Genomic DNA, 12,945 nt, shown 5'->3' on the forward strand with positions numbered 1-12,945 from the left:
GTATGATTATTTCCACTGTACTATGTTTTTAATTTGACTTAGAAATAGCAGTGCAAATATTCTGCTTTTGCATTATTAGCTCTAACACACGATGTGATAATCAAACAGCTTTTGCCAAATCTGATGCACAATGTGTGTCAAGTTCACAAGAAGTGACAGTATAAGGGAAAACAAATCACATATGTATGAAGATTGTAAAGCATATGTAATTATACAGTTCCAAGAGGCCATTTAGTACCTTTAAATCTCATGAGGAGCAACTCAACCTCTGTCCATCAGGAGATCTGTAAAGTGACAGCAAGCATGCACACACAGGAGAAGCAAGCACAGCATTAACTCAAACAAACACATATTAGACAGATCATGATGATCTTGAATAACTCTCTCATGACCTACTGTCCATAACTGGATTTGTTTAGCAATTTTACACGCAGTACTTCTTAGGCCCTCTGGTCTGATTAGGGGTGCACTTGGCACAGTCTGGGGGACTGGGGGATTCAGGTTGGCACCATAACAAAGAGATTTAAGTGATTTAAGGTGTTTTTCTTGCTGGAGGCAATTCAAGAACACAAAACACTGTAGGCTATGTATATATACTGTATATGCATGCAAAGAAAAGATACAAACAAGCATAAATAGATGAAATAACCACAAAGATATGAAAATAACCTAAATAAAGAACCCCCCCAAAAGGTACAATATCTTAGTTGTTGAGCGAAATGTCATACCCTGTTAGATAATAGTCTGTATCATATATCAGATAAAAAGTCAGAATTATGGCATGAAGTATGTAAGTTTTGAGATACATGGACATAAACATTTTTAAGATGGTCAAAAGTATTAATTTTGTGCTGCCGTCTTTGCCAGGTCACTCTTGAAAAAGAGGTTTTAAATCTCAATGAGTCTCTTACCTGGTTAAATAAATAAATTAAATAATTAATTAAAGTCGTGGTATTACTCCTTTAATACACAACATGGCTTTTTCATAGTTTTGATTTTATGCCTACATCATTGCATCTCATTGTCCTGACTTTTTAAATATAAGTCTGATTTTTTTTTTGTCATATCCAAAAACTGATCCCATAATTGTAACTTACCAACACGATATTTTCATAGTCAAGGCGGAGTATTCATCTTTATCTTTACCGGTGTGCGTTTCCAATATAACAATTCTTCAGTGTTTCTGCAGGCTTCACTCAGAACAATTGAAGCTGTCTCAATAGATTGTAGGTGTGGAAGAAATCAAGAGTGTATTTCTACTGCTCAGCTAATCAGTCTTGAGGTGACCCGGATAATGGATAGGGGGCGCTGACCTAATAAAAAGGCTTAGCTCCAAAAGCTTGACTGGCACATTGATCAAGACAGGAACGAGGCACTGAGGGGTGAGTGAAATATCAGCAAAAGGGACTTCAACTACGTAATAATTTAAAACCATACAGACAATATCACAACTTAAACATTTCAGCTAATCTATTAACTTGTTTTTGACGAATAAGCAAAGCAGGTGAATCTGTTAATTTGATATCTTTACAACAGACCGTTCAACTGTTGTAACAAATAACTCCTGTACCTGACAGACTGCAGGGCAGGCATGAGAGCAGCCTGCTGACATCAACTTCAAGTTTTCATATGAGGAGAGAGATCTGGACTCATCAGCTCCTTCAGGCAACATGTCCTTTGAGAGGCTCTTCCCGGCTATCGTGGAGTGCTTTGGGATAATAGTATGTGGATACGTCGCGGGGAGGGTGAATATTATCACACCCACCCAGGCTAAAGGACTGGGGAGCTTTGTGTCCACTTTTGCCCTCCCAGCACTGCTGTTCAAGAACATGGTCCTGTTGGACTTTGGCAATGTTGTCTGGCCTTTCCTGTGGAGCATCCTCGTCGCCAAATTGTGCGTCTTTCTCCTTGTGGGCGTCCTCACGCTGATAGTTGCCAGTCCAGAGAAGCGATACAGCCAAGCTGGGATTTTCTCAATATTCGCCACCCAAAGCAATGATTTTGCTTTGGGATATCCCATAGGTAAGTCTAATGCTTGTTATCCTATTATTCTGTTCTCACCAGAGGATTTTAACAAAAACACCGCAGATCCTATTATGCGTAATGCCTGTGATTAAGACTTAAAGAGTGAACTATGGCCACCACTTGACTGACAGGTACAACTGTCAAGAGTGCAGGAGGGAAAAGTATTGAGTGGGCATTAACTGTGTGTTTTAACATGTCTCTTTTACATCCAATTAGGCGTGTAGGCTGTGACAAATGATAAACAAAATACATTGAAGCAAGATTAGGCAAAATAACTGAGATGTGTGCAATTTGTGCAACTTTTTAGATAGATTTCACTTTTAATGTAGTTGTTTTTCATTCCAGCACAGTTATTTGCATCAGCATTTTATTTCAAATGGACTACTTACAATAAATGTGACCATTTGATACATTGTGCCAAAGAGAGCTTAACGCTTGTTTCCATCTTAAATCTATTGGCAGGCCACAATGACAACATCAGCACAGTTGTCTCAGAGTTTGGTATCCTTTCGCCTATCTATCACTTCTTTTAATTTATTTTTTTTATTTAGATTTTTCAAAAGTGCAAGTACACAGAGACATAGACAAAACATAAACAGACATAGGACAGAAAAAATACAATAGAATAGGACACACCACAACACTGGACATGACACTGGTTGGGGATGGATGGATGGGGGGGGGGGTACATGACAATTCACATCTAGGAGGATGCTGAATAGCAGTTATAACAGCAGCAGGTAGAAAACAATAAGGAAGAGTCTCCTTGCAGAGGACCATGAACACACATAATTGCAGTACAAAGCTCTTAACCCAGACCTCTCCTGACAATGTCCCAGAGCCCACACAGACCTCGGTCAAAGTCTTTTAAGAGACCAGCAGCTCTCTCGCTTATCTTTCACTTGACTTTAAGGAGGAGGGGCAACACTTTGGAAACTCTTCTGCAAAACACAAATTTAGGAATCCAGGACATCTCCAATTCTTAAAGCTTTGATCTGAAGACCTTTATGTTTTATATTTTATTTGTTGATGTAATTACTACATGTTTTTGTCACTTTAGAATGTCATTTAAATAACTTTTTTTTGTTTTTTTGCGGTGTGTTTCAAATCTTCTGTTAGTTTTGGACAATTAGTGCTTATTCATTTGTATCGTTTTTACTTTGCATATGTTTTTCTGCAGAGTTCCTATGAAACAGGGTCTTTATGTGCAATGATTTTACAAATAATAGGGTGTGTATTTAGAGTAACACCTCGTCTACCTTTTCTACAGTAGTTCTGAGACCTTCTTTTACTTTTGATTAGTTTGATGCATTTGTGCTGCAAGAAATTAGATACTAACTGAGACACTTGTCTTCATCTTCATCCATAGTTGAGGCACTGTACAAGAGCACATACCCACACTACCTTCAGTACATCTACCTGATCGCACCTGTGTCCCTGATACTTCTAAATCCCATCGGCTTTGCCTTCTGCGAGATCCAGAAGTGGAAGAACGAGGGAAACCACCAGCAGAGCAAACTTTTGACTGTGGGATGTGTAGTTCTACAAGTCCTGAAGAACCCCATCGTGTTCATGGTTATCATTGGTCTCATCACACATTTCGTCCTGCACCACAACATTCCTCCATTCCTGGCTGAATTTGTGAATTGTTTGGCTAGCTCTTTTGGGGGGACAGCGCTCTTCTACTTGGGTCTGTCCATGGTCGGCCAGTTGAGGAAACTAACCCGAGGCGATTTTATGACAATGACATTACTTCTAACAGCTAAACTGTGAGTAAAAACATTCTACTCTGTTCTTAACCTAAATATAATTTTCCACAACATATTTCTTGGCATTATCAGATGGCCTCTCTGTTATGAAGGATAATGCAGCATTGCATTGTTAGTACTGGTTAGTAATTACTTTGTCAAATGGAATTATTTGAGTTAGGCCTTTCTCAGACCACAATCCAATCAACCTAAATAATGATGATAAAACTTATGTATGTTAACATTTATGATGCAAACATAAATAACAACCTTCTTATTTGGCTTTCAGGTTGCTAATGCCCCTGATCTGTAAGGACATGGTGGAACAGTTAGACAATAGCAACACCAGTGCCTCTGACCACTCAAGCCTCTCCAATTATGCTTTTCTTTATGGAGTATTTCCCACTGCACCAAGTGTAGCCATCTATGCTGTGTATTACAACGCAGAGCTAGAAGTTGTGAGTTTTTTTTTGCATCTTATTACCAACCCTCTGCCTGCACATTATTCATAGATGTAGCAATATATTTTCTTTGGAAGTCTCTCTGCATGATTTTTCTTTCTGCTTTCTTACAGGTTACTTCCGGGATGGTTATCAGCACTTTCCTTTCAGCTCCAATAATGTATGTGTCTGCCTGGTTACTGTCAATCTGTCAGATGGATTCTAAGCTGGTGTTGAATTCACTGCAGAGCGTTACCATAAACATAAGCGTACTGAGCTTAGTTTTGCTGGTGAGTCACAGTGTCATCTCAGTATGTTAAAGCAAAATTGACTTTTCCTCTGTCTCTTTTTCTCAGTAGTTTAAACTGAATAAATCTGTGTTTTACTTTTTCTTTGACAGATATGGACAATTGCAATTATTTTACTGAGTCAGAAAGTGAAAAGACTGCCTCATTTGTTTACATTCAACCTTTTCTTAGCACAGGTAAGCACACTTGTACATACTCCAAATCTTTCATTTGGTGAAACTTCTCAGCTGTAATTATTTGTTATGATATTGTCTCTAGTTTATGACTTGTATCGGGATGATCCTGTGGGATTTCATGGTCACATCTGACAAAGACCTCGGGCAGGTCCTGACTGTCGCAATACTATGTACCTCACTCTACAGCACCTATGTGTGGCCAGGTATGCTTTGAATTGACAAAACAAAAGAGGCACAGTAACCTTACATCAGGGTGATCAGTTTTTCTTGGAGGGCTCTGGAATCTTCAGTTTGATTACTAATTTTGTTAAGCACATTTTGTCTTCTTTTTTTTTTGTAGCTCTGATAGCACTCTCTCTGGTGCTTATGAAGAGGTATGAGGAAAAAGTGTCACCAGGCCTCTTTGTCCTTGCAGGCTGGGGGTAAGCCACAAAAACAATTAAAATAAATTAAAGAGGGAAAAATAACAAAAAAAAAAATCTGTTTGGACGTCTGATGACTGTGTAGAGAGGCATACCAAAGCAGTGAGGTAAATGTTTGAAAGAGGACTACGGTTGACAGTATTGAGGTAGTTTTACAGTGTTACTGCCATGTCACTAATATAAACCCTAAACAAACTGTAATGCATTATCTTTTCATTAACAGGATTCCAGCCTTTGTAACTGCTGTGCTGCTATTTTCTGGGGAAGAAATGACAGACACGATTGACACCTCTTTCATTTACGGCAAACAACAGGTAACAACATAAGAGGAAACTGTTCTCAAGTTTAAGACTGACATTGAAGAACTGTTTGTTAAAACAAAGTGAACTATTTCATAGTCTACAAGTCTGTATGTCTTTTCTTTGACAGATAATCTGCACTTCAGTTGTAGCTTCCTTAAGTATAGTGCTGGGAGGGGTCTCTCTGCTGTGTCTCAGTAAAGGGAGCAGGACTCGAAAAGAATATTCCCAAGAAGGAAACTCTTCAGATTATCTCGTGTCTGAAGTTGAACATGAATCCAAGACTAAATTTGTGCTTGTCAACCCGTTTGGAGAGCTCAGCAGAGGTACTTTTCTTTAACAGGCTATTATTCAACATTTGGCATTAGAAACAGCAGTTTGGTGGTTATTTTTTTTCATTATTAAACCTTTATTTAACCAGATAAAACCATATGAGATCAGGATCTCTTTCACAAGGGTGACCTGACCAAGAATTCAGCAGCACATGTCATAAAAAACAGTTACAAGAAAATGACAGTACGAGTTTAAACATACAATTTATAGATGCATACTGTTTTTCATTAGGAATAAGAGGTGCAGAAGCTCTCTGGCTGTCTGTCCCTCAGGATAGAACTTAAGGCTCCAAGTGTAGTAAGTTCAGTGAGTTTCAGTTTAGTCAATAGAGCATTCCATGCCATGGGGGCAGAAAAGCTGAAAGCTCTTTTTCCAAATTCAGTCCTTACCTGAGGAACACTTAAAACAAGAGAAGTGCAAGAACGCAAGGCGTAGGAACTGATTTTTCTCTGCAATAAAGCGCACAAATAGTGAAGAATCAAGCCTAAAAGAGCCTTATTAATTAATTAGTCAGCCAGTGTTTGTATCTGCGTGCACTCAGAGAAGGCAAATTTGATTTCACATACAAATCACAAAGTCTCGGCACATGAGCATACAGGGCTATTCTAACATCTGAAGTGGTTTGTTTTTCGAGTGTCAGTGGCCATCAAGGGCAAACTGTCAGGTATGCAAGAGGATTTTCACTTGGAGAAACCAACTGAATGGTCAATTTTGATACATATTCAAAAAGCAAATACAGTCCTCCAAAATGTAAACTAAACAAGTGCAATTATGATAACTATCACTGATCATAATAATTGTTGTTGTTGGAATCGAGTGGTTCACAGGCAGCAAGCATCCCACAATAACTATCAACACAAACTTGTAAGATGAGAGGGTATACAAATAATACCAACACAGTGTCCGTGATACACACAGAAAGAGAGAAAGAATAACAGGAAGAGAGCTTGGTATATCAGGCCTAAGCCTATAGCATGACTAAGGGCTGATCCAAGGCAAGCCTGAGCCAGCCCAACTATAAGCTCCATCAAAAAGGACATTTTAAGTATACTACAGGGAGGCATACAGAGGCTGTGTGCCTCCTGGACCATAATGACCTCTATCCTGACGATTCCAAAGGAGAGGAGCCTGAAAGTTGAAGGTTCCGCCTCCCATGTTGTTCTAAGAGACTTAAGATACTGTACTGCAAGCAGGCCGGCATTCAGTGAACACAATTTTTCAAGAGGTAACAAGGCACTATGAGCTCTTGGAGATATTATGGTGCCTGGTGGCTGAGAGCTTTGAAAGCGAGTAGACGGATAGTAATTTATATTCCAGATTTGAGCTTAGCCCTACACAAGCCACAGTAATGTTGCCCAGCTGAAGAGTCTCCAGAGACTTATCAGACCAGCCTGATAATAGGGAACTTTAGTAATTCAGCCAACAACTAATAGCTACTTGACGTGATTTGGAACAGGTTATGTCTCATTATAATGGTATCTTGGTGAAAAATGTATTTTACTTATCCAAAGTAAAAACTAACTCTGACAATAATCAATAATAATCAGCACAACTTTTGCCTGATGTATTATCTTAGGGAAAAAAAGCTAATGTAACTACAAAAGCCAATGCCAATCAGTAATAGAAGTGTTAAAAGCAATCACTTCAACATTACATAATGAGATTTGAAGGATTTTAGGTGCTAGTATATTATTATTATTCAAACAGCTTATTGCAACATATAAGGGATAATGTATCGCGAGGTGGTGGTTGTGTGATTATAGAAACCCTGAGGAGATTCTATTTCGGATAATCACCACCTCACTACACATAAATCCCCTCATTACCTGGCCACCAACTAAATATACAAACCAAGTATTGATTTAAAGATTAATTAAAAATCATTTATAAAGCTTAAACAAATGTCCCCAAGATTTGACAGTGGCTTGTGTCATAACCCGGCTCAAATGCCATGTAAAAGTTTGTGTCCCCAAAATGAATTAAAGGTAATATTAAAAACACGATCTATGTTGTTAAGCCTACCAGTTTAAATGTTAAAAGTAAAAAAATGTATCACACTGTTGACCAATGTAGACTGCTACAAGAAACGTTCTTGCCACAGTACCAACAGGGAGAGGTGAAATGTGCTGGACCTCTTTTCGGCGTATTGATTTGGTATGATGTGTGATCAGGTTGTCCCTGGTGTCACTCTTGCTATTCAGAATTAATTACCATTCTGATGGGATTTTGACCAATCAGAATCAAGCATTCAACACAGCCAGGTATTAAGTAAGAGACCAGGAAGTTAATCCCAGTATCATCAATACACAGTATAGTTTTGATAAGATAAGATAAGATAAGATATTACTTTATTGATCCCCCAGGGGGGAAATTCAGTTGTTACAGCAACTCAAACATTAGTACAATCAAGAAGTTTCAATAAGTAAAATAAGATAAGTAAAAATAAAAATATATAAATAAAGATAGAATACAATTTAGATATATACAATGTTGCAAATGGAGTTTAGATTAAATAGCAGTAATTACAGGCAGTATTAAAAATTATTCAGTAGTGACAGGTTGATATGGTGTGATAATGGTTGGTAATGACAGATTAAGCAATAAATAAAATAAATATGGGTATGTAATATGACCGTGAGTTGTAGTAAACAATAATATTGTAATATAACATAAACATAATATAATATACAATACTGCAATACACAATATTTAGAAATAAAAACGACAACTCAAGAAATGCTGCTAAAAAAAATACAATAATCTCAGTGTTGATAACACAACAGTTTAAGGTAAATGTGTTCACTAAAGCTAACATTTCACAAGCCATGTTAGCTTTGTGAAATGTTTTACAGTTTTCTGTTGAATAAGTAAAACAGTGTTTTCAATCTTTGCTCTGCTACATGCTGCAGGTCGGAATGAGAACAAGTATGCCTACAAAGACTACCCGCATTTCCACATGGATGAGCTCCAACAGGTTGAAGATAAACAAGAAGCCCGTCATGAGATCTTGTGTCTTTTCCTGATTGTCAGCTTGCTTGCTGTGAGTAGACTAACACCTTTCACCTCTTCACTGACATGAAATCAGGTTTTACTGTCCACAGTATTTTATTTAGTGAATCACAAGACTGATCAGATATAAATGGCTGAGCTGTGTTAACTCCAGCTCTTGTCTGTATTGATGAAAGCTTATTGAGTGAAATCTGTCAAAAAAACATTAGATAATTGTTTCATTTGGACTTAACTGGTATTTGAAAATGAGAAATAAACTATATAAAATTACATAAAAATAACAACCAAAACACTGATCTTGAGTTTTAATCTGAAACATAAACCCCCTCTTATTTATTGTTTTGACAGAACTTGTGCAGCTGCTTGTGGTTGCTCCTCTACCGTGCTCCTGGAAGACTTTACTTGGAGCTGCAGTTTTTTTGTGCTGTGGCTAACTATGGACAGGTTGGTTATCAGGATACTGTGTATAGTACAAAGACTGCTGGCATTTGTTGTCACATAGTCCCAGTATCATAACATGTTCTCTGTTGCCAGGGTTTTCTCTCTTTTGCTGTGTTTGGTCTGGACAAGCACTTGATGGCACTGCTTTTTAAGAGGTAAGAAAAACCCTTTATGTATCGTAACTTTGTCACAGTCTAAAGCAGGGGTTCCCAAACTTTTCAGCCCACGACCCCCAAAATATAGGTGCCACAGACTCGGGACCCCCACTGTCCCTCAAAGTGATTTCATGTGGCTTCATTTAGCTGGTCTGCAGAAAGTTAGCCTACCTATATGAGCATGTTTCTGTGTTTCCTGCGCTGTTATGAATTAACCTACTGCTACTGATGCTTTTGATAATTAACTGTTCACTAACCCTAAACTTAGGAGTCATCTGGCAACAAAGAAAGGCAGAAAACTCATTACATTTTCTATTTTCAAGGTTTTAATTCGAGTTTAGCTACTATATTTGTCAATATTTTTTACTATAATGGGTAAAATGCACTATTTTTAGATAACTTTTGTCATTCAAATTTTTTATTGAATTTTTTCAGTATTTTCTTGTTCACCACAAGTTAACAAATGATATGAGTAATACAAAACCAACAAAGAACAAAAAATAAATAAATACAAAAAATACAAAAATAATAATAATAATATTAATAATAAGTAAATACAAATAATTAACAGTACAAACAAAAAGGAAGATAAAGATAAGAAAACAAGGTACATAAACAAAAATAAATAACAATAATAATGTTTTTTTTAGATAACTTAAAAAAAACATTCTGGAAGACATCTCACAACCCCCCATTTGTGTCTTGCGACTCCCCAGGGGGTCCCGACCCACAATTTGGGAACCCCTGTTCTAAAGCATGTTTATTTTCTTATTTTTACAGCATACTGAAACATTGTGTGTTTATGTTATATGTATTACACTAAGCATTTAACAGCATGTTGTGTTCATTGACAATAGGATTGGAAAAACAGACTTCAGATCGCCTAATATGGCTGCAAAGAGGAGATTGGCTAATAGGGCATTAAAGAGGAGAAAGACTGATAAGGCCCCTACAAATGGACCGCCAGTGGCCATCCCTCCTGAGTTACAGAGACTTAACAGCAGCATCCTTGGGAAGAAAGATCTAGAGCAGAAAAAGGGGGAAAGAACGCTGCTTGCCAGTTCAACAAAATACTGCACACAAGAGGAAAAAAAGGTTATGATCCATTACTTGTCTCCAATGCCTGATCAACCATCAGACAAGGAGGATCCAAGACCCAGTGGAAGTGAGACACAACACCAAGGGAAGGACAGCAGGAGGAAAAAGAGATTAAAAACTAAACATGTTGATCCCTAAGAGTTGGCCAGAGAAGTTTGACTGTAAATGTTAAATCAGCAAATATAAAAGACAAAATAAGCTTCTGTTCTGTGACTGTGTTTTGCTCTTTAACTCAACATGAATAAAGAAGAGATGTTTGTATTTGTTATTATAAAAGTTTGGATGTGTTAAATTAAGACAATGGAGACACTGATGTGATGATTCAGCTATGATTGTTTCCAACAATTACAAAACAAGAATTAAATATGTATAAAAGAAGATTTTGTTTTTGCAGTAGTTGTATCCCTCATCTGGGCCCTGGTTTTATCCTTCATCTGGCTCACTGTGAGTGGGTCTGCCTCATTACCCAGGGTCCCTCTGTGCTGTCATGTCTGAAAGCAGGCCTTTGCTTTAATGTATAATCAATCACTGTATGTCAGTCTTTGATTGGACTGCTGACAGGAAAGTGTGGAAGAGACGCCGGTCTTTAGGATAATTGCTCTCTCAACAAAAACATGTTTTGCATTTTCCTCTGACATTGTGACAAGAGCTATTTACTTGGGCTATTGTTGTGGTCTTTGAACAACACCTAAAAATGCCGCTTAATCTTTTAATGTGATTTTCTTTTATTGAGTGAACAGTGCAGCTATTGTGTTGTGGAAAAACCAGAGGCGGACTCCATACTGGAAAAACTATTTGGTGTGTGAGTGAGCTCCTCCTGGTGGCAGAATACTAGAAATCTTGTTTAAGTGGAAATCATGACTTGGTTTTAGGGTAAATTCAATGTATTTTAAAATAATCATTCACTTCTGTTGAATAAAAAGTACTTATCACAGTGTTTTGTGTAGTGGACTCTGAGATGGACTACATGTGGGGATATCTAATCTTTTGCAGTGTGACCTGGCATTCAGCAGAGGGACTGACCCATTTTCTTTGTTTTTAAGTAACACGTCAACCAGTTGTGACCAGTTAGCAGAGGGATTAGTCCTGTTAGTTGTGTATTATCATTTAACAGGCAATATCATCCTGCTTTCCTCTTTCTGTTAGTTTAGCTCAGAACCCCTCAGTCTTTTACAGGCTTGGAAAAACCTGGTCCAAATGTTGACTGATCACAAATATCTTTCATAAGGCAACTTCATGTTGTTGGTGCAGAGTTTCAAAGTAAATAAAAAACGTAAGCAGGAAGGTTGAAGATGTATTTTAAGAACTAACACTGTTCAGTGGGTGCATAATTAAGTACAGTAGGAACAAAACGATGGCTTTGATCTTTTTGGTTGAAGGGCTTAATGATTAGAAATAACTTGCTCTCTGTGTTGTATTGCCATCTAGTGGTTATAGACTTTCTCGGTTTGATTTAATCAGAACACCCCAAAGTTGCACAAGCACTGGCATAGTGTGTGTTGTTCATCCATTTCTGCCAGGTTTCTATTGAAAGCATTTCAGAATGTTCTGTTCTTGCTCCCAAGAGGAAGTTTGTGACCATGGTGTTGGATCATATTCTGCTGTGTGCATTCATGGCTTTGTGTCTTCTAGACACATTTGGAGTGTTTGCAGGTCATCTCACTGAGCTGGACATTTCCTAAAGACCTGCTTCATGTTTTATCTGTTCTTTTGGCCCTCACTAAGAACCCTATCTGTTGCCTTGCAGCACTTAAAGTCTGCAAGTACTTGTTTAAATATTTGTTTTCTTTTAGCTGTTTCAGGAATGTTCCTATGTTTGCTTTGATCGTTGTTTTTAGTTTTGCTCATTGGGATCTTCAAGAAAAAGGCAACTTGAAGCATTCACACATATCCAGTTGTTTCCCTTATAGTATTTTGTCACAGTCTCCCATTGTGCCTTTTTATGATGTATATATTTTTTCTGTTAACTGCCTATTTGAAATTCAAATATGAATGCAAATATTGTGCCTTTGTAATATTTGCACTGACCCATGATTTTCCCTGGTTACCTTCCATCACACAGATCAAACCAAATTTGATGTTGATCGTTTCATGACCCAAAATCACAGAACACTATTTGTCTCAGAGGACTTTACAATCAATATTTAACTTTAATAGGTATATTGTGAAACATATATGAATGCATGGATCACAAACATGGGCACAAAAGGAAAAACTTCTTCTCATGATTGAGACCTGAAAAGAATTCACAGCCACATTCACACAGGAGGAGCTAGAACAGCATTTACACAGATGGTAGAGACGAGCAAACAAAAAAAACATACAAACAAAGTAGAGAGGAAAAAAAGGAGAGGTGGAACCAATGAGGGGACAATGATCATGATCAACATGAGAAAGAGGACATGGCTTGTAATGGTTTTGACACTACAAGAAAAGCAAAAACAATAAACTCGTATTGAAAATTATAAAACCCTTCTAACAAAAGTTTCAA

At 37.6% G+C, this 12,945-nt stretch overlaps 1 protein-coding gene across 1 annotated transcript; it reads left to right on the plus strand.

Moving 5' to 3' along the window:
* Positions 1-1,296: 1,296 nt before the first annotated feature.
* LOC117820268 (integral membrane protein GPR155-like) lies at positions 1,297-11,391 on the plus strand. Its single transcript, XM_034693992.1, has 14 exons — positions 1,297-1,382; positions 1,578-2,022; positions 3,395-3,794; positions 4,063-4,231; positions 4,348-4,503; positions 4,614-4,697; positions 4,780-4,900; positions 5,038-5,119; positions 5,343-5,433; positions 5,549-5,744; positions 8,661-8,791; positions 9,109-9,204; positions 9,295-9,356; positions 10,214-11,391. Exons 2-14 carry the CDS (start codon positions 1,671-1,673, stop codon positions 10,590-10,592), a joined length of 2,319 nt encoding a protein of 772 aa, XP_034549883.1. The 5' UTR covers positions 1,297-1,382; positions 1,578-1,670; the 3' UTR covers positions 10,593-11,391.
* Positions 11,392-12,945: the final 1,554 nt, after the last annotated feature.

This window comes from Notolabrus celidotus, chromosome 10, assembly GCF_009762535.1.
Source record: "Notolabrus celidotus isolate fNotCel1 chromosome 10, fNotCel1.pri, whole genome shotgun sequence".
NCBI lineage: Eukaryota > Metazoa > Chordata > Actinopteri > Labriformes > Labridae > Notolabrus > Notolabrus celidotus.

Excerpts from the sequence above, each read along its gene's own strand:
- LOC117820268 (XM_034693992.1), top strand. The coding sequence starts at position 1,671 with ATGTCCTTTGAGAGGCTCTTCCCGGCTATCGTGGAGTGCTTTGGGATA. Across the intron at positions 4,901-5,037 it reads CAGCACCTATGTGTGGCCAG|CTCTGATAGCACTCTCTCTG; the intron begins GTATGCTTTGAA and ends TTTTTTTTGTAG. Across the intron at positions 9,357-10,213 it reads ATGGCACTGCTTTTTAAGAG|GATTGGAAAAACAGACTTCA; the intron begins GTAAGAAAAACC and ends CATTGACAATAG.